The sequence below is a fragment of the Aulonocara stuartgranti genome (assembly GCF_965226115.1).
Source record: "Aulonocara stuartgranti genome assembly, chromosome: 1".
In the NCBI taxonomy this organism is placed as follows: Eukaryota; Metazoa; Chordata; class Actinopteri; order Cichliformes; family Cichlidae; genus Aulonocara; species Aulonocara stuartgranti.
This window is the reverse complement of record NC_138939.1, coordinates 20779489-20803529: the sequence shown is the minus strand read 5'-3', so window position 1 is coordinate 20803529 and position 24041 is coordinate 20779489. Positions and strand designations below refer to the sequence as shown.

The 24041-nt window shown below is 41.3% G+C and overlaps 1 protein-coding gene across 4 annotated transcripts in view; it reads right to left on the bottom strand.

Annotated features, from left to right (window-relative positions):
* The window catches only part of sbf2 (SET binding factor 2), a 110129-nt gene that overhangs the window by 39486 nt on the left and 46602 nt on the right, over window positions 1-24041 (bottom strand). For all 4 annotated transcript variants that reach the window (XM_082540519.1, XM_082540521.1, XM_082540520.1 and 1 more), the window contains 11 exons: window positions 20453-20585; window positions 18529-18637; window positions 18063-18176; window positions 16544-16621; window positions 16132-16245; window positions 15226-15354; window positions 14990-15088; window positions 14633-14837; window positions 14412-14521; window positions 13056-13205; window positions 6868-6936 (listed from right to left, as the gene is read on the bottom strand). In XM_082540519.1, the coding sequence (XP_082396645.1) occupies window positions 6868-6936; window positions 13056-13205; window positions 14412-14521; window positions 14633-14837; window positions 14990-15088; window positions 15226-15354; window positions 16132-16245; window positions 16544-16621; window positions 18063-18176; window positions 18529-18637; window positions 20453-20585 (1310 nt within the window). The remainder of the gene's footprint in view (window positions 1-6867; window positions 6937-13055; window positions 13206-14411; window positions 14522-14632; window positions 14838-14989; window positions 15089-15225; window positions 15355-16131; window positions 16246-16543; window positions 16622-18062; window positions 18177-18528; window positions 18638-20452; window positions 20586-24041) is intronic.

Here is a 24041-nt window from a genome sequence, read left to right as displayed (position 1 = left end):
GGAGGACGCACTTGCATGCAGACTGCTATATCTGATACGTCGTCAGCTTCGGGGCAGCAACATTATTTACGGGCTTTGGAAGAATTCATAGCATTCCTGAACTGTTGATATAAAAACAATCATCATTTCTGGAGCAGCCTTGAGTGAGAATGCACGCTTGACCCGAACACAATCCATCTCCGACTTTTGCAATTCTTGCACGAGTGCGCGCATTGCGAGGAGAGCTACTAAAGTCGTGAAGCGTCTAAAAGCCTGCCTTCAAATAGCGTATTCAAGTCAAACAAACAAAGAAACACATGCCGACAGTCATACTAATAAACATGCCTATCGTGGCATCCACAACTGCGCAAAAACACAATGTACAAGTAACATAAATGTTCCAAAAGAAAAATGAAAACACAGATACGGTGAGGCATTTTGGAGATAGTCAGGGGTCACGGAGTACGTCATCTTCCTTGTGGGGACAAAGTGGAGAGCAGTTTGACAGAACGAGCTGCCAAATGCCTCCAGGCATAAACTCTGGATGAAAGAATGCTAACAGTCAAGTGCTCTTGTTGTGCAAGTCATCCAGTCTTGTGTTTGGGTTTTCAAACGGCTGCTGCATTCAATCTGCATTTTCCCCCACGCGGAGGCATTTAATCTGGCGACACATTCAAATGTCAGGAGAAAGGGATCAGGTGGGGCAGTAAAAGGGCAGAATAACACTTCCATGCATCAATGACACCCGTTCATCTCCTGATAAACCCACGTCTCACTAGACAATGCATAAGAGAAGACCTCGCCTTTAACAAATGGGCCGCTGTCCAAAGGCTGCGAGGCATTTAAATAAAATTTACCTGCACAGGCCAAATGACATGCATGATTTAGACTAGACATTCTGTAATATTTACACCGTTTTAGTGTGAGCAAAACATTCAGGGGAGGGATAAGCTGAGGGGAAAGCAAAACAACTTAATAGAGAATTTGGGTCAATAACATAGGGTTTTAGTGTGAATTATATGGCCAGCCATAAGAATAAACACGGTCTCTATCCAGCAGCTTCAGGGACATGAGCTGAGAGCGAAAGCGAGAGAGCGCGAGAGAGAGAGAGAAAGCTTCCCACATTACCCGACCTGGAGACTCGAAGGCCGTGGGGACAGTGCCACTGTAAGCATGAACACACTGTGAGCCTGCCAAAGTCTGGCCAAGAATATCAAACAGGAACTTGACCAATGTCTGACTCCTAACCTTGAACTAACAGTCTTTAAAGTGCACTGTCTGAACAGAGGAGGGATAATTTTTACCCAAAGTTTGGCTTGTAGTGCAAAAGGAAAAGTTTTTTCCCCACAGTGAGAAATGTGCATCATTGATTAAAGTGTGCTTAGACTCTGACTTAAATGAAAACAAAAAATAGAAACTCATTTATCTTTGAATCATTTTATATCAAAATTGCAAAAATTCCTGCTTAGGAGACTCTTTCAAGACTGTTACAATGGAAATTATTTGGAAACTTGGAAAACCTTTTCTCATGCAACAATGGTACTGGACTGTTACACTTTATTGCAACAAATCAAACTTCGGCTGTGGCTACAATGTGGCTTGCCATCACCAGTGTGTGAATGTGTGTGTGAATGGGTGGATGACTGGTTGTGTAAAGTGCTTTGGGGTCCTTAGGGACTAGAAAAGCGCTATACAAATACAGGCCATTTACCATCTAAATGTGTGGTTTATTGGGACTGAAGCCTCTCATTTATACAATAGGTGCCTTTTAGGTGAGCATTCATCACAGCTTTATTACACAATTATGGAAAGTCCTGCAGAAGGCTTACTAAAGCAGTATTACTCAGGACAAGATAAATGACATGCTCTTGTTGTTCTACGGGTTCTGAAAAACAGGAACACATCTTTACACAATTTTGAAAATATTCAGTCAACGGATCAAGGAATGATTAAACTGTGAGACCTCACCTATCTGAAGTGAGGACTACAATGTCATTTGATTTATTTTTGTGTTGGAGATGCTTATGGATAGACTTTGCTGCTTTCTGATGGTGCACTTATGTAATGAACTAAGACAAAAGCCTTCTAGGAACAGCTGGAAGCAACAGCCTGCCCAGACAGGTTAGTCTGAGTATTTCACAGACTCCTGGATTTTTAAACATTCAACGCAACCATCACTAGCATTTACAGCGGATGGTCTGAAAAAGAGCTTCAGTGGGCGGCACTGTCAGTCTTTTTGTGAAAATGTCTTGTTGATGCTAGAGGTCAGACTGCTTCGACCTGACAGAAAGGCACCAGCAACTCAAATGATCACTGGTTATAACTAAGGTATGCAAAGGAGCATCATCAATCATCAATGCACAACGCGTTGAACCTCGAAGCAGATGGACTACAGCAGCAGACATCCGCAGCGAACCTGAACAATAAACGAAGGCTCCACTGGCTCACCAAAATTGGACAAGAGAGTCAGGTCTGGTCTTGATTTTTGCTGCATCATCTGAATGATAGGGTCAGAATTTGGTGTAAACAATATGACACACAACATCCATCCTGCTTTGTATCAACACTGCAGGCCTTTGTCAAGCTGTAATGGTGTGGGGGATATTTTCTTGGCATACTTTGGTCTCCTTAATTCAGAGGTTGGCAACCTGTGGCTGGTGAGCCATGGGTTATAATTAGGGTTAACCGTAACCCCATTAGTACATATACTATATGTATTAATTTATTCTCTCCCATTACATCTGTCCTCCGTCAACCGCCTGTGTTTCTATAAAGGTTCCTTTGATGTTGAAGGCTGCCGACGCCTGCGTTAGTACCAACTGAGCATTGTTTACCACAAACTACCTGAGTATTGTTGCTGACCATGTCCACCTCCTGATGGCTGCTTCCAGTAGGAAAATGGACCATGTCACGAAGATCAAATTATTTCAAACTGGTTCCTTGAACATAACAATGAGTTCACTGTAGTCAAATAACCTCCACCGTCACCAGATCTCTATCCAAAAGAGCACCCCTGGGATGTGGTGGAACGGGAGATTCACGTCATGAATGTGGAGCCGAGAAACCTGCAGCAACTGTGTGATGCTATCATAAGAAAAGGTATTTTAAGATAATCCGGCCAAATATGTGCAGGGGCTCTTCAGGCAAACACAACACTAAAACAAAAAAAACGTGACTAAAGGAAGGAAAACGTCAGGAGGAAGGAGACAGTAGCCTTTTTCAGAAAAGACATTTTGAGCAGTCACTGTAGTAATATTAGTAACAGTTTAATTACTACATCCACATGATTTACAGCTTTGGCATGCCACAGTGTCTTTATGTGAAAGCAAAGTAAGAGCATCTATCAAAACTCCTACATCATGTCTTTCTAAGATTGTGTAGGGTTGAGTTTAGATTGGCACTATATGAGGGTTGGGTGACGAATATATATCGACTATCGTTTTTCCAAGGACAAGTTATTTATTTATTTGCCCATGAGTAAGCTTGCTAATAATGATGGAGCTAATAGAAGCAGTCAGAAAAAAAATAATAATGCTGTTTTAACAGCACCCTCTTTCATCTGCGAGCAAATGCACCATCCTCAGAGTGCGCCCAAATGCTTGTTGATGGACCTGCAGACTCTGGTGATAGCCTAGCATACTCAGCCGGATGGTGGACACGTACGTGCTCATGCAAGTTAGTCTTGCTTGAGTACTTTACTCGAACAATACGTCTGCACAAGCGGCACACCACTTTGGTTACATCCTTAAGTTTGCCTCTTTCATCCCAAATTGGCGACTTTATATATATATTTTTAGTGCTGTCAGTGTTAACGCGCCGTCATCACCGATTAACAATTAACCCATCTGGAGCGCAGACTGAGTCAAAATCCCTGAAATGTCTCTATCAACGTTTTTCGGGCAGTTTGTCCAAAGTTCGTTCATTCTGCGCCTCAGATGGGTTGATTGTGTTAAAAATTTTAATCGCGTTAATCGTGATGACCGCGTTAACGCTGACAGTCCTAATGTTTTTTATGGAAATTAGTTTGTCCATGTTCGGACTTCTGTGTTGCACACGTGCAAATCAGTCTGTGCATGATTACATTGCTCCGCCCATCAAAAGGTCTGTGCATGCGCGAATATATTGCCCATCGTCGATTATTGGACTGACGATTGTCAGTTGGAAATTTTTTACATATCGCCCAACCCTACACTATATTAGAGATGGACCGATCCGATATTAGGTATCGGTATCAAAAATACTTTTTGATACAAGATTTTTCTTAGCTGCACACACAAATGTGGAAATAATGAATAAAAATATTAAACATGTACAGAAACATGTGAAACAGGGTATGGAAATCAATTGTGAGATATCAGATCATGCATGCCTCACAGTCCCCACCCAAAATGACAGCTGCTGCCATGCTCCATTACCACGCTTTGTTTTTCTCACATTTCCACTGCATGATCCTTGTTTTAGAGATTACAGACATTTTTGGCAGATTCCTTCGTGACCTCACTTTACTTTTCCCCCTTTGGATGAAACACAGCTCAGTGCTGTCATTAATTCCAATCATCTGTAAACAACAAAGAAAAATGGCTTTCTCTGAATGTCTTTACTTCTAACAAGCTGTCTGTGCCACAAAAGGCATTATTTTTAATCTTCTAACTGAAAAGGGAGGAAATCGCTGCAGTGTGTGGTAACTGTGACTTATGATCAGCTAACATAGTTGAGACAGAAACCACTTTGTAACGAGAAGTAATTTTACATGAGAGAAAGTTTCAGTCCTGGTGGGTTTGAAGAGAAACGAGAAAAACAACAAATATCAAACAAAGTTACATCAGCCTGTGGCATGTGAACTGAATAAGTCATGTGGTGGCACAGAGCAGGCCAGTTCCCAGTCCAGCCCATCAGGGTACAGCACTGGTATCCAACAAAAAGCCAGTGTGGACAGTTGTGTCTGTTCCTATAGCAACAAGTAAGCTGCAAGGACATAGTTGTGGTTGATTAGATGATTTGGAAACCAAAGGCCACGGCTGGCTTTAAAATACTGTGTGCTTCTAGCAGGGGTCGAAAAGTCAAGTAAGCAGTTCTTTCTCTGGTTATTCCCTGTGTAGAAACTTCTCTATTGTGAAGGCAATGTTAAGTTAAGGTCAACTACCACTTGAAACTCTTGGGCTGCCAGTAAAATTGATGATTGAGAGGTGTGTGGCGTGGGTCATGGGAAAAAAGAAGGTTCACTGACATGGACAAGCATGTAACAGACGCTGTATCCAGCTTGTGGTTACATTTTGACTGACATGCATCTCGCTACCCAAATATCTTCAATAAAACTAAGACAAAGCTGATATATCTGCATTTTATTAGTCGAAATCCGCTGTTACTGCACTTCACTGTTTATGCATTATCACACTTGCGGTGGCAGTTAGGGCAGGGCGAAGACAAGGGAAATGGTTAACAGTTCAGTTCCTTACACCAGCTGTGTACACAAGCCCATCTACTATTCACAACAGCCAGCAAGAAACCAAAACAGAGAAATTCACAAGACCTCCAAAGTGGAATTACAGACAGTGATGGTCCAAAATACTGACAGGAACTGCCTTGTTTAATGTAATCCCCAGAGCTGATCTGTTCAACAGGAGTCAATGTTTGCAGGTTCAGTTTGATGAGATTTAGGAGCAACATATTTAACATGTTTAGGCTGACAGGTTTAAAAGAGTCCAGTCCGGTACCATCTGTCAATGCGCTGATAAGCTCAAATCAATAATTTATCTAAGATTGTTTTAAATATTTAGAGACAGTAGTTTCACTTATTAAACTAGACTATATGCATGGCTAGAAACCACAGGGGGTAAGTGAATATTTGCATACAGCTGTGTGGAAAAAGAAAGTTCCCAGGTATTAATGCAGTCATGTGAAAACCTAAGCACACTCCTTGATAGATTATATTGTAAAACCACCTTTAGCAACAATAGCTTTCAACGTGGTTGCAAAACAAGCCCAAATAATCAAATCACCCCTTCACCACCGTGGTTAGCAGTGGGTAGGTGGTCAGGTGTTTCTGCTGATATGATGGATTTCTCCATTTTGGTCTAACTGTCCAAAGGACATTGTTCCAGAGATCTTGTGGTTTCTTCAGATGCACTTTTGTAAACCTAAGTCGTGCTGCTACACAATATTGTCAACAGTATTTTTTCTTCTGCCTTCACAAGCTTATGAATTCAAGTGACATGCCATTCTTAATATAATCTTATGATGTTTAATATGATATTGGCCCTCGCTTTGCAGCTATACCAGCTTCAACTCTTCTGGGAAGGCTTTCTACAAGGTTTAGGACTGTGTTTATGGTCATTTTTGACGATTCTTCCAGAAGTGCGCTTGTGAGATAAGATGCCGATGTTCGACGAGAAGGCCTGGTCTCCATTAATTCATCCCAAAATTGTTCTATCGGGTTGAGGTCAGGGCTCTGTGCAGGCCATTCAAGTTCTTCGACACCAAACTCACTCATCCATTTATGAATCTTGCTTTGTGTATTAGTGTCAAGTCATGTTGAAACAGCAAGGGGCCATCCCCAAACTGTTCATTCGTCACTCCAGAGATCACGTCTCACTGCCCTAGATTCCAGCGGTGGGGTGCTTTACACCACTGCATCCAACACTTTGCATTGTGCTTGGTGATATGAGGCTTGAATGCAGCTTACTTACTATATCAATTCTTATCGAAGCATCAAAGGTTTGCCTAGTTCTTCACAGGACTGCAGAAAGCCTGGGGAAACTTTCTTTTTCACATAAAAAAGTTAAACTGATCCCTTAGATGATATAGACGGCATTGAGAAAACAGGTGGAGCAAAAGATTTACATTCAAGGCACAGATTTCTATGCTTTGATAGAATTATTATTTCCTTACCCTGTAAAATGCTGTTGACAGGGGCAGCAGTGCAGCAGCCACCGTGAACTCCTCAGAGGTGGAGCAGTCCTGTGGGGTGAAAAGTAAGAGAGAAGTGAGAACAGGGCAGGAAACAAAGCATGGTGCGAGACTCGGAGAGAACATCTTTTCAACCCTACTATCATCAGGTTTGATAACTTTGTGTGAAAATATTTTATGATGTCAACACAATTTTAAATTGCACAACAACAGCAGAAACATGGTCTTTGAGGGCTCTGCTGATCAACAGCTACAAATTAGCAATGCAGAAATGTGACTTTGGGAGAACTTTGGGTGGCAAAGAATCCATCTTCAGCATTTCTAACGTCCTGTTACATAAAGACACTGTTCTGTTAAATGTCAGGGCAAAGCTCAAAACTAGGCCTGCCAAATCCCCTCACTCTGCTCTTTTGCACCGTTATGACATATGCTTTCAATCTTCTTATATAATTCCTGCCTTGACACGACTGTCAAGTGTGTCCCAGTCTTCAATTTATTGATATTGATTCAGCTAGACTGCCATACAAGGCTAATTAAAAAAATAATAATCACAAAATGTTGCGTAAAGTGCAGTTATTTTGGCCATTAATCAAGCATCCACGACCAGCCAGAAAGCAAATTCAATTTTCTTTTTTTTATAGGTGTTTTTTTTTTTTATTTCAAAAGGGATTGGTTGAAAATATTCCCTCTTTGACATTTACACACCATTCCAATGAGTCTCTGTATCTGAGACTGTTTCAGGTCAGAGAGGCGGTGCTTAACAGCACTTTTAAAAGGATGGCATTAAGACAAAAAATCACTACACGGGAGGCTGAAGGTGGGAGGCGCTTAGGGGCCCAAACTAAACTTTTCTTACACAGACCATAGAAAACAATGGGGAACAAAAGAAAAAGAGTTGAGTTGGACTCAAAAGTGCTTCACCCACAGGAAATTGGTACTTATGTGCAGTAAGCTTTGTTGGGATTTATTCGTTGAACTCTGCAAATGAAAACAGCCAGAGGAAACTTGATTTAAGACCATGTACAAACAACAGCACTGATTTTGACCTTGTGCCGCACCGGATAACCCCGAGTCATTAAAAAAAAAACCCAAAAAAACCCCTGTATGACAAATGTTTTCATATTTAATGTATTGGTTTTGGACCAACGTCACGTGAAAACGAGACTCTTAAAACCATGACTGTGTTCTTCAAAAACAACATACTATCAGAGTGCTTCATTTTGGAGAGGGAGATAGGCGGAGGAATGCTCCACTTTCTGATAGTGGTCTGTAATGGGGGGCCCTCTTGCCGCCACTCCTGAAAATGCGCACAGGCAAGAATGTACAAAGGGGAGAAAATGCAAAACACATGAAAGCCAGTGCCCCCCCGTCGACAAAGCAACACAGTTTCTGCTTTAGTTTTCTTGTTGCTAGTTTTTTTCCTTCTTCTTTGCAGTCATTGGGGCTGTGGTAAAATGTTCCAGCTTACTGGAGCGGCACCAAAGCATTGTTTACCCAGCATCCTCGACAAAGCTGCAGGTCACTGGAGTTCATGGACCCCAGACAAAATAGAACAACAAGTGGAAATGCACAGGCAGAAGAGTGTGACTATTTTACAAATGAGTACTCTTCCAAGGAAAAAAACAGAAATTTAGCGGTGACCGGAGCCTTTTTAACCAAAATGGTCCAAGAATGGCTGGAGGTGGGAAAGGGGAGGGGTTTAGATACTTCACCATATCACCTTTCATATAAAGAAGACTTAATCGGCTTCACTTAAGCCACACTTAACCTCCACCTTAATCTCCTGTGAGCAGCCAGAGAAGATAAGTGACAGCTCAAAAGCTTTTGAGGTCGAGTAACAAAGTGAAGAGATAGCAGTGAAATCTCCAGCAGATTAGACTGAATGAGTGCTTGTAGTCCATCAAACACTTGACAAAAAGTTACTGCATTAAGCACTCAGTCATTCTCACAGCGTCCACACGGTTCATGGTGGGGAACTCGTCCTTAACATATGTTATTTGGGTTTTCAAGAATAGAGGGAGAAGAAGATGTTGCGGTTTGCACGGACACCCTGCAGCCTCCATTTCCTTCCATTATTTACTATGTGTCTAACCTTTTTCCCTCATTCTTTAGCCTGCTGGAGCTATAACAGCGAGGATGACTAACACCGCTATTCTGTTTCAGACACGTATGCACTGGACAAACACAAGGAGGCTGTCAGCATGTGACACAAAACGCTGTAGGATGTGAGCAAACACTAACTTCCTGTGTTAGCACCTTCCAGGAAAGCTGTGGGATGACACTTGTGGCATGCATTTATGAGACTTTCACGGCAGAGGGCAAACAGAGCAGCGCCTGCCTCATAGCCTATTACTGTTAATTGCGTCTGGAATTGCGAATAGGAAAAGGAATTAGGCAAAAATAAGCAACATAGCTGGCATTTGTGTCACCCGGATGAGCAATAAACAGAAATTCCGTAGTGAAAGCAAGATATCCGATTAGCACTGATGTTTACCTGGCCACACTGGTGCACATCCTTGAGAAACATTTATCCGAACATGGGAATGATACTAAGTACAGATTCCCAGTGACCAGTGAGTTACATAAGGCAGTCCATTAGGACCACTAAGGCAGACAAGAGGGCATTTTCTCACAGCAAGAGACTAATTTATGAGCTAAATAATGTACAAATGTAATCACTAATAACTATTAATGGAAATGTTCAAAGTGATTAAAGTGCAGCGGGTAGAAATTAAGCTAGAGGGGGTGGACGGGTGAGGGTAAAGGGTACATCAGCGTTCATCAGCTCAGATGTGGCAACATGCAGTCCATATAGGACAGTTAGATGGAGTTCACCCTCCACCCGACAACAACATCTATGCTTAATATGCATTACTGTACACTTTTCCATGTCACACGTTTGAGGTCGGGATCATAAATGACGCATGGACTCTGCGCCGAGGCGATCTCTTCCCATAGACCTCGGACTCTGACACCCTCTCACAGTAAACCTCCATTCGGAGCGTGTCCGTGAGCACCATCATGACGCTGCAGGCCATGAGAGAGCAGAGCACAGAAGGCTAATAATCCTATCAGACAGGAAATGGTTGGAATGCCAGGACACATCCACAGCAGGGCTTGTTCCCCCACATGGTTTGCGCAACTTTTACTTCTAAATGCTAGAGCATTGACCAGCGCATGCACGCACATGCGCACGCACACTCATATAAATGAGCAATTAACATAAATGCCTCAATAAGGGGGGTATTACTCATGGCAGAGAAACACAGCAGAGATAAGGCCAACAACAGATGCTTAAACAGGAAAAAATGCACAACTGTAAATTTCTTACAGACACTCACAGATTGTTAGCGCGCCTAACAAGATAGCCAAAGAAAGAAAAGCTAGTTCATACATACTTCCAAGGAACAGTTTCATCTGATTCCAGCGCCTCAACCTTTAGCCTACTCTGTGGCGCACACATCCTGCTAACTCTTTCAAAGGAAAACTCTGATTGTAACCAGAAAACAGAAAAGTCACACAGCCGTTGACAGTTTAACGATAAATCTTGTAAGTGGTTTCTTAATGATGATGTCACTGCAAATCAACGTGTCAGATCAACACACGCGCCACAAATACTGAGGTGGCCTGTGGCTGTCATCACGCAAGAAGCATGAACATTTTTTGCAGAATAGGTCACTTTGGCTTTGTGAAGCTCTGAAGGACCTTTGAACACGCACACACAGACACAATCCGGCCGGCCGCGGCGCGCTCTGTGACATCTTTATGGGGTCCTTGTTTTGCTGGGTATTGAAACAAAGGCGACGTAGCAGAATTTAAAAGTAATAACTGGCCCCACATCTTAAAATGTATATTTAGATGCCAGACGAACACAAGACCGAGAGCTGCAAGCCAACCTGGCTTTGAGACCAAAAACAAACAATAAAATCTTTAAAAACAACAATAAATGATTCTAAAATTTTTAGAGAAAGGCTGATTACATACTTTGTTGCAATTCATCAAAGTGTACTCCACGTCTATATTTGTGAAATTATTACTTTGTCCTTTGGGGTACTAGCATTTCAGCAAACATGTTTTGTTTATATTCTTTTTAAACATGTTCATGTCTAACATGTAGTTTACAAGAGCAGAACAAATGAAAATAGTGAATATTAGCACAACTTGGATGTAGGTTTACTTGCTTGAATTGCAGACAGCACTAAAGATACAGATGACCTATTCATTTTCCTAGAGCATACCTGTTCAACAGGTTCATTTGTTTGGGTGAAAGAAAAATTTAAGCCCAGGTTTGCAGATTTTGTTCTGATGGTGAAGACCAAATGACGCACCAGCTTTCATGTAACAACATGAAACAACATGAAAGCACGCGTTTGATTTATACTTGAGATAGAATTGAACTAAAGAGGCTGTGCAAACGAGATTTTGGTTTTATAAAGCCTTGGTAAATGCAGACCAGCGATAAAGTCTCTGATCCTGAAAATGAAGACAACCAAATGCCAACAAACTACTTTTCTCTTCCTGTTCTCGAAAGGCCAAATTCATCAAAACTCCATTTGAACAACTCTGAAGCAACGTGCACATTTTGCACGTCCCTAGCAGATGGTGGGATTAATTGGTTTTCTGTTATTTGGGGGGGAATGACTGGAATCTCAAGTCACTCTATAAATGCTGTACTTTTTGACTATTGCTTACATTTTTAAAATCCCTCAGATGGGTTTATTCACACTAATAAAACAAGGGGAACTACCAATTAAGACCAACTGCTCCGTTTGAGTAAAGCTTTACAGACTTTTTATAAGCTGCAAAAAACAAAACAAAAAAACAACCACACTACGTACTTGCTTTGACAAAGAGCTGAACCACCAGGAGGGCACGAAGAAGACACAAACACAGTATCTGATTAACATTGAGAAGCATTGTTAGGTCTTATAGGTCATAAGTCTCATGACACAAGGCCAGACAGTTGCAAATAAAGGCAAACTTTATATGGCTTCAAAGTAGATGTGCCTGATCACAGCTTTTACTTTGAAGATGAACTTTCTCCTTTTCCGGTTTGCATAGCATTTTTTTTTATAGTTTCACGATGGCGTGGAGTGTTTTGCAAGTGTTTGCAGACGGGATGGCATCTTCCATGAAAACCAGCAACTGCAACCTGCTAGAAACAAAACAATCACAAGGCCATTTTGGATGCACTACTGTGTACGTCTTTACGACCAATTTCACGCTAAAACTACCAACAACCACTCACCAAACAGTGATGGGATGCACACGCGACTGGAGGTTACCAGCAGGCAAGGTCACTTATCGGTCTTCAAACTTGCATGACTGGGTCTTACCGATTCAATTTCACAGCGACTGCAAGCAACATCCATTGAACAATCGCAGTCTATTGGGGAATATGCATTCTTCCCTCGTGACCAGGGTTTACTAAGTGGTCGCCAACATGTCCCTAAGCCTGTGTGAGACCTTAAGCATTACTATCTGACTCTCTACAGCTAATCTTTTAAACTCATAAAGTCTACTTTGTGATACTGAACTAAAATATTTACATGGATCTGAAAAACATTTTCCTGTATATCAGCTTTAGAAAAAGTGCTTTGTTAAAATAAATCTCAATATTTTGTGGGAATAACACGGTAAATTTGACATTCACAGTTTGGGGACGACAGCACTGAGTGTCTCAGTACAATTTCAGACTTGCATTGTAAGGAGGAAAAAATCCTTTAATTCATATAAAGTTTTGATAAAATGCATTGCTTTATAAGGCCACACAGTCTCTAAGCCATCAGGTTTGTGTAGTTCATTCATTATTTACTTATTCACCATCGATTTTCTTAGAATAACAGAAAAGCTCGTAATCCAAGATGATGTTTAAATTGACTTTTTTGTTAAAAGCAACAGACCAAACCCAAATCTGGAACAAATAAAGACTTTACAACATTTCAGTACTTTAAACAGTTGATTGATTATCAAAAATTCAGGTATTTAAATTTCTCGATTAGTTGACTGATTGTAGAACGTGACCCCCGCATTGCAGGGGGGAAAAAATCCAGGCTTTTCTAAGGCTGACTGCTTCTTCCTATCTGCATGGAATATTACTGTGCATGTTTACAGTACAGATGTAACAGTCTGTGACTTATGTTGGCAGGTTTATCTGTCACGTCACTGACCTGAAGGGCACAGTTCATCATACGAATGATGTAGTCAAACTGTTGGTGGTCCAGTATGGCGCGGTTCTGCTGAACATGGAGACTGAGCTCCTCAGTCAGACATTGGCGGGCTGCCTTGCCTTTCAGCGCACGCAGTGCAGCCGGCAGCGTCTGTTAAAGTGAAGAAAGAGGGAAAGAAGGTTTTAGAAAGAAGTAACAGACCTGTGAAGAGAAGTCAATTAGCACAAGAAACAGGAAACTATTAGTAATTTAAAACTGTTAAAAAAACTGAAGACAGGAAACCTTCATTGTATAAAGTATTTGTCAAAAGTGCCATTCACTACAACAACTACAGGAGCACCTACAGTGCTATGAAAATTATTTGCTCTTTCCGGATTTATTATGTTTTTGCAAAGATAAATAAATATAAAATGCTGTTTCTTGCAAACCTATCTGGCCCTATGTGAAAAAATAAAATTCAAGCACACTTGGGTTATGCAGCAGGACAATGATCCGAAACACAGCAGCAAGTCCACCTTCGAAGTGGCCTAGTTAAAGCCTGGACTTAGTTTAAACAGGTCCTTCATGTTGGAAAACTGTCCAATGTGGCTGAATTTAAACAAACCTGCAAAGAAGAGCGGATCAAAATTCCTCCACAGTGATGTGAAAGAGTTATTGCAAATGCTTGATTACAGTTTTTGCTGCCAAGGGTGCCGCAACCAATTATTAGGTTTAGGGGGTAATTTTACTTTTGTTTGATGAGCTGAAACATTTAAATGTAACAGATTTCCAAAAACAAACAAACAAACAAAAAAAACAGGAAGAGGATAAACACTTTTGCACAGCACTGTATGTATGTCAAAGACTTACAAGTTCACGGGGTGTTCAGAGAATTCCTGCTATGCATTTTTACCCTGTGTGCATGCAGATGCAGGTTCAGGTTATATAACTCCTGTATGAAGCTATAAGGATACATAAAACAACTGGCACTCATCCCATTTTAAACACACTGGAGTCATATTGGACTGAATGCTCACCTATGAACTCCTACAGATGAGGCTGTAGTGTGGAATATAACTTTGAGGAAAGATTCCTGTTCAGCATAAATACTTGCAGGAACAAACAGATCAGACAGGAATTGATCAATCCCAGTTGTAATTATTGCTTGGCAGCTTAGCCTGGCACAGGGATGCAGAAAGATTGATCACAGGCCTTATTTACTCCTGCTTCTAGGTGTCTGTGTACCAGCTGGGACATAATAGGACGATAAAGCTATGGAGAGACCTGCTCCTAAACAGCCTGAAGCTCTGGTGTTACCCAAAGCACAGGTGCCTTATGAACTTGTTTAAAGGTAGAAAAATAAACAGTGTGCATCACCTTTTCAGTCTCCAGAGTCTTGTTGTAAAAGATGAATGAGATGCAGTTTCTCACGACCTCCAGCCTGCGAGCGCTGTTAAACACAGAGTAACTCTTTCCCATGATGGATGCTGGAAAAAGCAAACAGATCGTTGATGAGTCATTTTAATTAAAAATTTACATGCAAAAAATTCTGTGAAATGTATTTTTTGCGCATAATAAGGTTTTAAAGTGAGTCATACCAACAGGTGGTCCAGCGGGTACTACACACTTTTTCTCAGTTCGTGTAGGAAGAGGTGCGCTGCTGTGTTTTGCTGTACCCTCCTCCATAAGCTTCTCCACCTTTTCTTCATGCAGCACGGGAAAAGGTATCTGGTGCACGCGCAGGTGGGATCCCTCAGACGGCCGAGGCACTTTCTGGAATGCCATGTGGGGGTTTGGGTTCTCCTAACGTACAACAACCAGGAAACAACATGGATTAATGGGACAGATTTGGAGCAGCACACATGCAGAGCAGGCTAAAATGAGGAAATCAGACGTACACGGCACACCAGCACAACAGAGGAAACTTAGCAGTCGTTTGTTGCACGAGGACTTACATTTCTATAAAGCTGCTCGGAGAGCTCCCTGATGTGCTTCTGAAGCTTGGCGGGGTTGACCTCCTCTTCCTTAAAGCTGTCAAAGTCCAAGGCCACCAACTGCAAAGCACACCAACAACAAAGAAAACAAAATGTAAACTAGAAACAGGGTCAGTTGATTGAAAAGGTGTTTATGTACGAGCCTCTCTATTTAAAGTTAAAGGCTAAGGTTTCGGTGGTGCGTCACGGTACAGTACCTCATCAAACAGATCGCAGGCTCGGTAAGGTGGACCCCTCTCTGAGACAAAGCCGGCAAAGGCCATGCCATCCAAAACCTTGGTCAGGAAGTCATTCTCAATGAGGCCTCGCTGGCCCAGGAAGGCAGTCTGGATAATGTCAGATTAGAGCATTCACAATCACAAACCTTGTTCATATGGATTTACTACAGACTGCACACCAAGCAGCCATTTTTAGAACATGATCACAAAATATCTCTGCAAGGGGGACTTTTATATTGTTGCAACGTGGGCAAGTTCTTCAGTGTGCGGAGAAAGGGAAATAAATCCAGTTAGAAATGACTACATGCAAATGAATTTAATTTACTTTACACATAATTATATGTGCCTGTGGCTAGAGGAGATAAAACAGTTCACTCGAGCCCCCCACCTCCTGCTCCAGGATTCCAGGCGAATAAGCAGAGCTTTAGTTTATAATGCGATCCATGTGGGGTACTTTGAGGGTGATTTGCTGATGGGTTACCACGGAGACACCACAGACACGAACAAACAAAAACCCCAGCGCAAAACAAAAATGTAAACCTAATACGTTTCATATGGCTCACTGCCGGATTTGCCCAAGGTTACGGGACTGTGTCCGAAGCTTGGATAAACAAACGGATACCATCAAGGAAGAGTCACGAAGATTCTGTGACACGTTTAAAACAACACGCATACACAAACGCACGCATTAGACACTTCTGACAAGTTTATCTGTCAGGTCTTTATGTGCGAGTCCGCCCACACTGCTGGCTAAAGGAGCGCGGGCAGATTGATGGAACGTCGTGTTTTCTAGGGAGGAATTGCTTAACGAGCTTAATCAAAAGGTCATATATTGGCAAAAATGCTAATTTTAGCCCCGGGAATTTCATGACCTGGTTTTATTACCTTGTGAAAGTGGATCACGGGTTCAGAATGGATGCGGATGAGCTGCAGGCAGGACCTGTAGCCCTGAAAGAGTTGTGCAAACAACCTGAGAAAGACGGCTCTCACCTCCTTGTCCTGGAACACACACACACACACACACACACACACACACACACACACACACACGACTCATCAAGCAGCTATGCCACAAATGCAGTCTGATAAGGTAATTATACAACAGACATGCTTTTTTTTTTTCTTCACTTGGGTTATGGGTTACCGTCAGTTAGTACCCCCACTCCAACGCTAACCTCCCTGTGATAAGAAACCTTTTCTGGGCAGCCCGTCCTCCTCGTGTGGGAAGGAGAAGGACATCACTCCTTGAGACACTGAGGAACTTAAATGAGGCCAAATGTTAACCCCGCTGACTTACCAACAGCTTGAGGTTGGAGGGTGCGGTGCGAGGTGGGGGGAACGCGTTGTCCGCTATCTCCAAATCCGGGTGTAAAACCTAAGAAAATGAATTTAGATTCAGACGATACATTTGTTTTCGTTTATCCCAAGCATTTATGGAAAATAACTTGGAATGATTCCAACATTAACTTAGGGAATGCTGCGGGTGCACAGCGAGTGACCAGGTAATGTGGTAATCAAGAAGTGCCTTATTATTTCATTAGGAAAGCAAACATTTTATTAAACAAAATATAAGAATTAGCATTATTTCTCTATATATGTGTAGTGATGTGTTTGTCTTTGTAAAGGATGAAATGACAGGTGACTTCTTGTGCAATCAAAGAGCTCTGCAGCACCTCCTGCAAAAACATTACCTGATCATCCCTTCAAGTTAGTCTCCCTGTGACTTCTAGGAAACATACGTTGCACTCGGGCAAAGTTCAGTTCACTCCATAAAAGTCCTGCTGTGACTACCTGCATGTGACAGTCTCTGATGGCAACTGGATCATGTTGTCTGTGTCAAAATACACGCCTTCAACCATTTTTGATTTTCAGGAAGAGGAGAGTCTCAGAGTGTGGCCGGGAAAAAAAATAATCAAAAAACAACACGTGGCACAGATCAGATCAAGTGTTCTTCCTCAGCTGTCTCAGGATATTACAGCCAGTACTGATTCTCCAGCCTGTTGGGGCCCAAAACAAAAATACACAGGGGGCCCGTCCAGCCATAGGTCATCCCCATTCTGTTCTAAATAATGTGACATCACCAACAACAGTCTATAAAACAACAGGTAAAGTGTTACTAACACTGTAACTACTAGTTTCTATGTTCTTTTAGCCTACTAGCTATGCTAATAAGTCAGGTTCCAGGTCTGACTCCTGGCTCTGACCTTGTCACATCACAGTGGAGACAGGTGGGGCCCACTTAGGGAGGTCATGTGTCTTTTGCTATCCTTGGAAACTGAGGGCACTGCTGTAATGTACAATTTGCCTGCCTTGCTTAAGGCAAGTATTACAGCAGAACAACTCGGTGACCCTAAGGGATAAATTCAGGGAGTCAATCTAGGAGCATGTACCTTGATACCCATCTAACTTGATGAGCTGTCTTCAAGCTGGCCGACATGAGTTGTAGCTCAATCCTTTGCTCAATAACAGTGATGGAAGCTGGCTCAGGTTGTCAGCATTTGTTCTTTGTGCACGTGTATGTTCCACAATTAAATTGCAAAGCAGGGTTTCTAAGGAGAGATTTAAATGTTGCAAGGAGACGACCTTGAAAAGGTCAGGTATGTTTTTTGCTTTGTTTGGCCGGCATTACGGAACTTTCTGAGCACACTTCGTATACAGAACACAACCCACTCTATTACTCTATTATATAATGTTCAAAGAAAAGGAACTTCGGGAATATTTAAAATTTTGGGGTGCTCACTTTAGATGCCATCATCTTTAAATAATGTGGTTTTAGGTGTTTTTGTGTGCATGTGTGAGTTTGCGTTTGGGCTCACCAGGGACAGGGTAGACTGTGTTTGGTGTAACAAAGGTTCAGGTAGCAAGGACAGGTGGATACACTCAGGAATCTTTATTGTTCCTCCATCCAGGTCAGCAATGATAACATCCAACTGATCAAAACACACAAAACACTGACAGGTCAGGTGGTTTTACTGCTGCTGGAGGAAGCGCTGTGTGGTAGACATGTCTGATGAGAGTCAAATGCAACCAGCTAAATATAGAAAAATCTTTTAAAACCCAGTGTGCAAAAACAATCTGAAAAAATAAAAATGTCACTTTTGCTGGTCAGTAGAAAGAAAAAGTCCTTAAAGCAAGACCTGCTTTGAGGATATCAAAATAAGCCTTTAAAGACTTTAAGTTGTCTGTTAATGATTCATTGTTACCTTTTAACAATTTCTAATCTTTAACTTGTGCATGAAGGTAGGACAAATTCCTGGATGTCTGTGACACGTCTACACTCACCAGATCCTGGATTTCGTTCTGAAACATGGAGTGCACGCCGATGATGAAGGGCGTGGGTGAACTCAACACTTCCAGCAGTCGCGAAGGTAGAATGGGGATGTAGGGGTAGCTGTGTGCACGGACACAAGCAAAACGCACACATTTACTCAGAAGAAAGATTAAGAAGAATTATGCAACGATTGGTCAACTATGAGCTTAAAATATACTTCCCCGCAGGGAAGAGGATGTGATTTGATGAAAATGGAGCTCGGATGACTAAACTTATTTCAAGTGATAAGAGAGCAGTAAAGCACGGAGGACATTTATACGTAAATTTTAAATGATCATCATCATCTACAGGAAACTTGTGTCAAAATTGCAATAAACCCCAGATAATTTAAATGTAGAACACTGTGTGTGGACACAGTGTTTCATATCATGTTAATACATAGTGGCTTCTAATTCTACCTGAACAACAGAATTACTCGAGACCACGATTGTGTACCAGTCATCTGAAACGCCCGTTACTTCTGTGCAAGTCCTGTATTACATTTTCCAGTAACAAAAGGGTTTTTTGAGACGTGTGACTGTGTTTGTGCAAACTTCCAGCAGCTTAGACAGACAAATAAACCGCTGCTGATTTTTGCTGTTCTTGTTGCTGTTGGCAAACTTAGACCAAGCAAACAATGAAGGATACAGGCACACAACGCAAGGAATGGCAGAGTAGCATCATGGTTTTAGTGCTTTGATTGCTCATTTGTTAATAGGAACTAAATACACTCGCAGACACTTTATTAGGTACACCTTGCAAGCAAAGAAAGGGATCCCCTCAATTCTTCATCGCATAGATTCTGCAAGTTGCTGAAAAGATTTCTCCGAGATTTCGCTCCATGTTGACACGACAGCATCACGCAGTTGCTGCAGATTTGCCGGCTGCTCATGCATGCCCACATCTCAAGGTTGCTGTATTGGACTGAGATCTAGTGACAGTTATTCTGCTGGAAACAGTCATCAGAAGATGGGCACAGTGTGGTCATGAATGCTGTTCATGCCAAATTAGTCATCTGAACGTTGCTTCAGTGCTCAATGTGTTGTTCTTTTATAACCGCCGCTCACAGGAGACTTTCTCTTTTTCTATAAACCCTAGAGATGGTTGTGTGGGAGAATCTCAGATCAGTAGTTTCTGAAATACTCGGACCATCCCACAGAGCACCAACAACGATGCCATGTCACTTAAATCACCTTTCATCCCCATTCTGATGCTCAGTTTGAATTTCAACAAGTCTACACACCTAAATACACCTAGCTGTATGCCAGCTGATTGGCTGATTAGATATTTACGCTAACAGTGAGTTAAATAGGTATACTTAATAAAGTGGCAGATGACCATATATCTCATACTTATAAATATTTATATGTATTAGCATCCTACTACACCACATTAGATCAACTTGATGTTGGTACTTTGCTTTCACATAAAGACACGGTGGCACGCCATGGCTGGAAATCATGTGGATGTAGTCGTTAAACTGTTACTAATATTACTACAATGATGGTTCAAGACGTCTTCTGTGAAAAAGGCTTACTGTCTCCTTCCTCCTGACGTCGTCCTTCCTTTTGCATGCTTTGCAAAAGGAAGGAAGATATGTTTCACAAGGGAGAGTGATGAACAAATGTATTGGAGAAAGGTAAGGAGGTTATTAACCACATACATCTGAGTCATTTCAAGCAAACAAACAAAAAAAAAAAAGAGGTTAAAGAAGGTTAAATTGTGTGACTTTAAAAGGTGATCTAATGTGGTGGAGAAAACTGTTTTTACAGAAATGAATGAAAAATTAACAAAGTTAATGATCAGTCAGATCACAAGCCAAGAAAGTCACAACTGCAGTCAATGGAAAGTCACATGAGATTCTGTCTCATCCAGCCATATCAAACACATACTCACCTGTATTTAAGAGGAAACATGAGGGCTTCCAGGGCACGGCATGCCTCTCCAAGCCGCTGGTAGCTGGTGGAGTGGAATAAGACCTTATGTTCTGTCAGAACTGCACAGAATAGGCTAAGAACATTTTGGATTCCTGAAATGACAAAAAACAAACCAAACCCCAACACAGAATGAAATAAATGAGGTATTTGCTGGAATGTGACGTCCACATTTTCCAGATCATTCATCTAAAATTGATTTGTGAAGGCCTTTCAGACTTCAACAACAGATTACAGCAAACAATGTGCACTTGGAAGTTCTCTGATAACCATAAAAGCTTCAAGCCGGATCACTGAAATTCTAAGGAAACAATATTCTGTACGCTCGTTCCTGTTAGGCGGAACAACGTGAAGAATGTTAATATAGAAAGTTCAGAACTTCATCTCATTGAAATTTGCTCCGGCTGTGATGGAAAAGTACAGAATGACTTCAGAGGGCATGAAAGGAGAACGCAAAACACTGACAGCAGTGTAGCCAAGACCACTTAAGGCTTTGTATGCAAGAACAATTATTTTAGCATCAGTTCTACAAGACTACAACACAATGTGGTTCTGCTTTTGCTGAAGTTGTAAAAATTTTATTGCACGCTACCAAAAAAACTTTTTGGGAAGTGCACTTAAAAAAAAGAAGAAGAGTGTTACAGTAATGCAGGCTGACTTGTGCCAGTTCTTCAATTAGTATTACCTCTTTGTTTTATCACCTCCTGTCTAAATGAAGCTACCACAGTCTGTCTTTGTATGTGGGCACTGCACTCTCTGTTTACTATACACACAGAGCAAATGTATGCAGATGGGAACACTGAGCTAAATTTATATATTCAAATAAATGCATAATTGAAAATACAATGTTTTTAAAAATATGAATACTTTGAACTAAACTGAAAGGGCAAATTCACTTTTGTTTATATTTCTTAGCTTGTATTATTATTTTTACTACTGTTGTTATTTAGTGCAGCTGCATTAATTGGAAATAAAATTACAGTGACGCTGTGTAATCTGCACTGTGTCCACTAGCTGTGAAAATAAATCTGCATTCAAATAGGACAGTTTCTACTGAACCATTGAATATAAAGGTAGGTGAAAAGTCATCTCTGAAAAACAAAGGAAATTACACACTCTCATACAGTATAAATAATATTTCAAAAACTGATGCGACAATCAGGAAGAATTCTAAGTTTATAGTTCCTGTTATTGTTTCCTATCAAGCAACTGACAGACCAATTCATCACACATCGGAGTGATAAGGAAAGAGGAACACCGGCAGACATATCCGCGCCGCTGGGGGCGCTGGGTCTGGAGTCTGGCTGCCTGAATGGAGCGCTTCAGTAATAAACAGGAAACGCGCACCTCAAAAAAAACAAAAAAGGAAAAAAATCTTCCTTTTTAAAATGAAAAAGCGTGACTTAAAAAGTCATAACAGGCACCAAATGATGTATTTTTGTCCGTAATTTTTACTGAGATACCGAGGCTTCCAATTCACAGTCACACCTCGTGTTCAGGTGTTTGCTTATCTCATGGAAACAGCGACACGTTTCCGAGCCCTAAATAAAAGAAGTGGCAGCAAAAACAGAACAGACAAAGGCAACAAACAACAACAGTCGGGCTGTTGATGGTCGGATTTATCTCGCTCCCGGCCGGGGGGTGGTGTTGGGGGGGCTGTACTTCCTGTGCAGTGTAACATGTTTAACACACATTCCTCTGTGGTGACTCGATGACCTGTGCGCACAGAGCGATGTCCCGACCTGCCTGTCCCCATGCTAGTAGCTGATCCTTATATGGATGTAAGGACGAGCTAATAAGTGGAAACAAAACGCTTACGTGTAACTCATCAACTGACTTTCCAATCAATGTGCAGGAAAGTCAGGCTTTAAGGTCAGAGGAATCATTAACTCTACTGTCTAACTATGTCTGTAACTTTCAGTTTCCTGCACCTTAATAAAAAAATAATTATTATATAACAACCTGTGACAGCAGCAGGAGAGATTAAAAAAAAAGATTATGATTTCATATTCTTGCCAAGAGTGGAATAAAGAATAGATAATACCGATGCCGTGTCTACATATATAGCTTACAGACACGAGATGGTCAGGACAGTTTAGCCTGAAAAAACCTGCAGACAAAAAAACAAAACATGCAGACTGAAATAATTGAGGTGGTTTCAAAACACCATTGCCTGAAGTACATTTGTTCATTTATCCAACATTAAACTTCTGATAGAGTAAACCTGACTTTATAAGTTAAATTACAGTCATGGTATACTGTAAACATCACAAGATGAAAATATCAAGAATGAGTACATTCAGTATTTGATAAATTCAGCGTCACTGTCATGAAAGTAAAACGATATGATGCTTTTATTGGGCGTTATAGGTGCATGAGTCATTTTAGCCATTGGTAGGTGGTTGCCAGGCAACTTATAATCATGTAGGAGGAGTTCCCAGCCAAACCAACAGACAGTTTTTGTATTACAGTAAGTAACTATAAAAAGTGACAAATTGTGGCTTTGAGGTTTTTCTGGCTAGCTATTTTTCCCTTCTGCTAGCCTCTGTTTAAAGCTATGCTAACAATCTCATTGCTTTAGCCTTTAGCCTAGTTTAGTGTAGATTCCCTGCGCCGTGTCAGAGGTACTTTTCTTCCTGAAAGTCATGATGATACAAATATCATAAATATGACATTTTCTGTAAACACCTGGGTAGGGCTGGGCTATATCATACCGTTCACAGTAATACCGGTGTAATGTTGGGCAACGATAGGAAAATCAAATATCGCGATAGAACGTGGGTAAAACGCGCATGCGCAGTGCCTTTGTTTACATACGCACATGGCGGCGATGCAGAATGAGAAGAGCGAAAGTGGATCGTTAAATGAAACGAATGAACCAGAATTGGTTTGTAAAAATGCTGCAACTTCAGTGGTGTGGAACTGGTTTGGCTTTCATCCGTCAGGTACACAACAAAGCACTATTTTTGGTAGAGCATGTTAGCGGGCCGTCGTTATTACCGTGTTTTTTTTTGGAAAATACGGCACACTTAAAATCAATCCTTTGATTTTTCTGAAAATCGACAGTGCCCCTTATAATCCCGTGTGCCTTATGTATGAATTCTGGTTGTGTTTACTGACCTCGAAATGATTTTATGTGATACACGGCGCTCGAAAATCTGTCAAATGTTTCAGTACGACTTTGCTAAGCTACGAACCCGCAACGCTTGATGGATTGTCGGAGCATTACGGCTATATTAGGCAGGAGCCTCGCGGAGTGATACGTACTGTGCTTCAACATAATATTACCGTATTGTGTGTGTATAACCTCTTTTTTTGTGGATTTTGTGGATGTTATACATGGTTATGCTGAGGATATGTCGGCCAATTTCCACTGGAAATGCCTTTTGGTTAAACTGTCAGCAAGGAATTTGCATTTGCACTGTTACGTTTTTATGTAACTTTAATGCACTTAAAAAAGCTGCTTGTTTAAGTGAAAATACATTGATGGGTTTTTTTTTTTTGGCACTAATAAAGTTGAGAAGTTGTAAATTATTTTGTCTAGTGTCAAT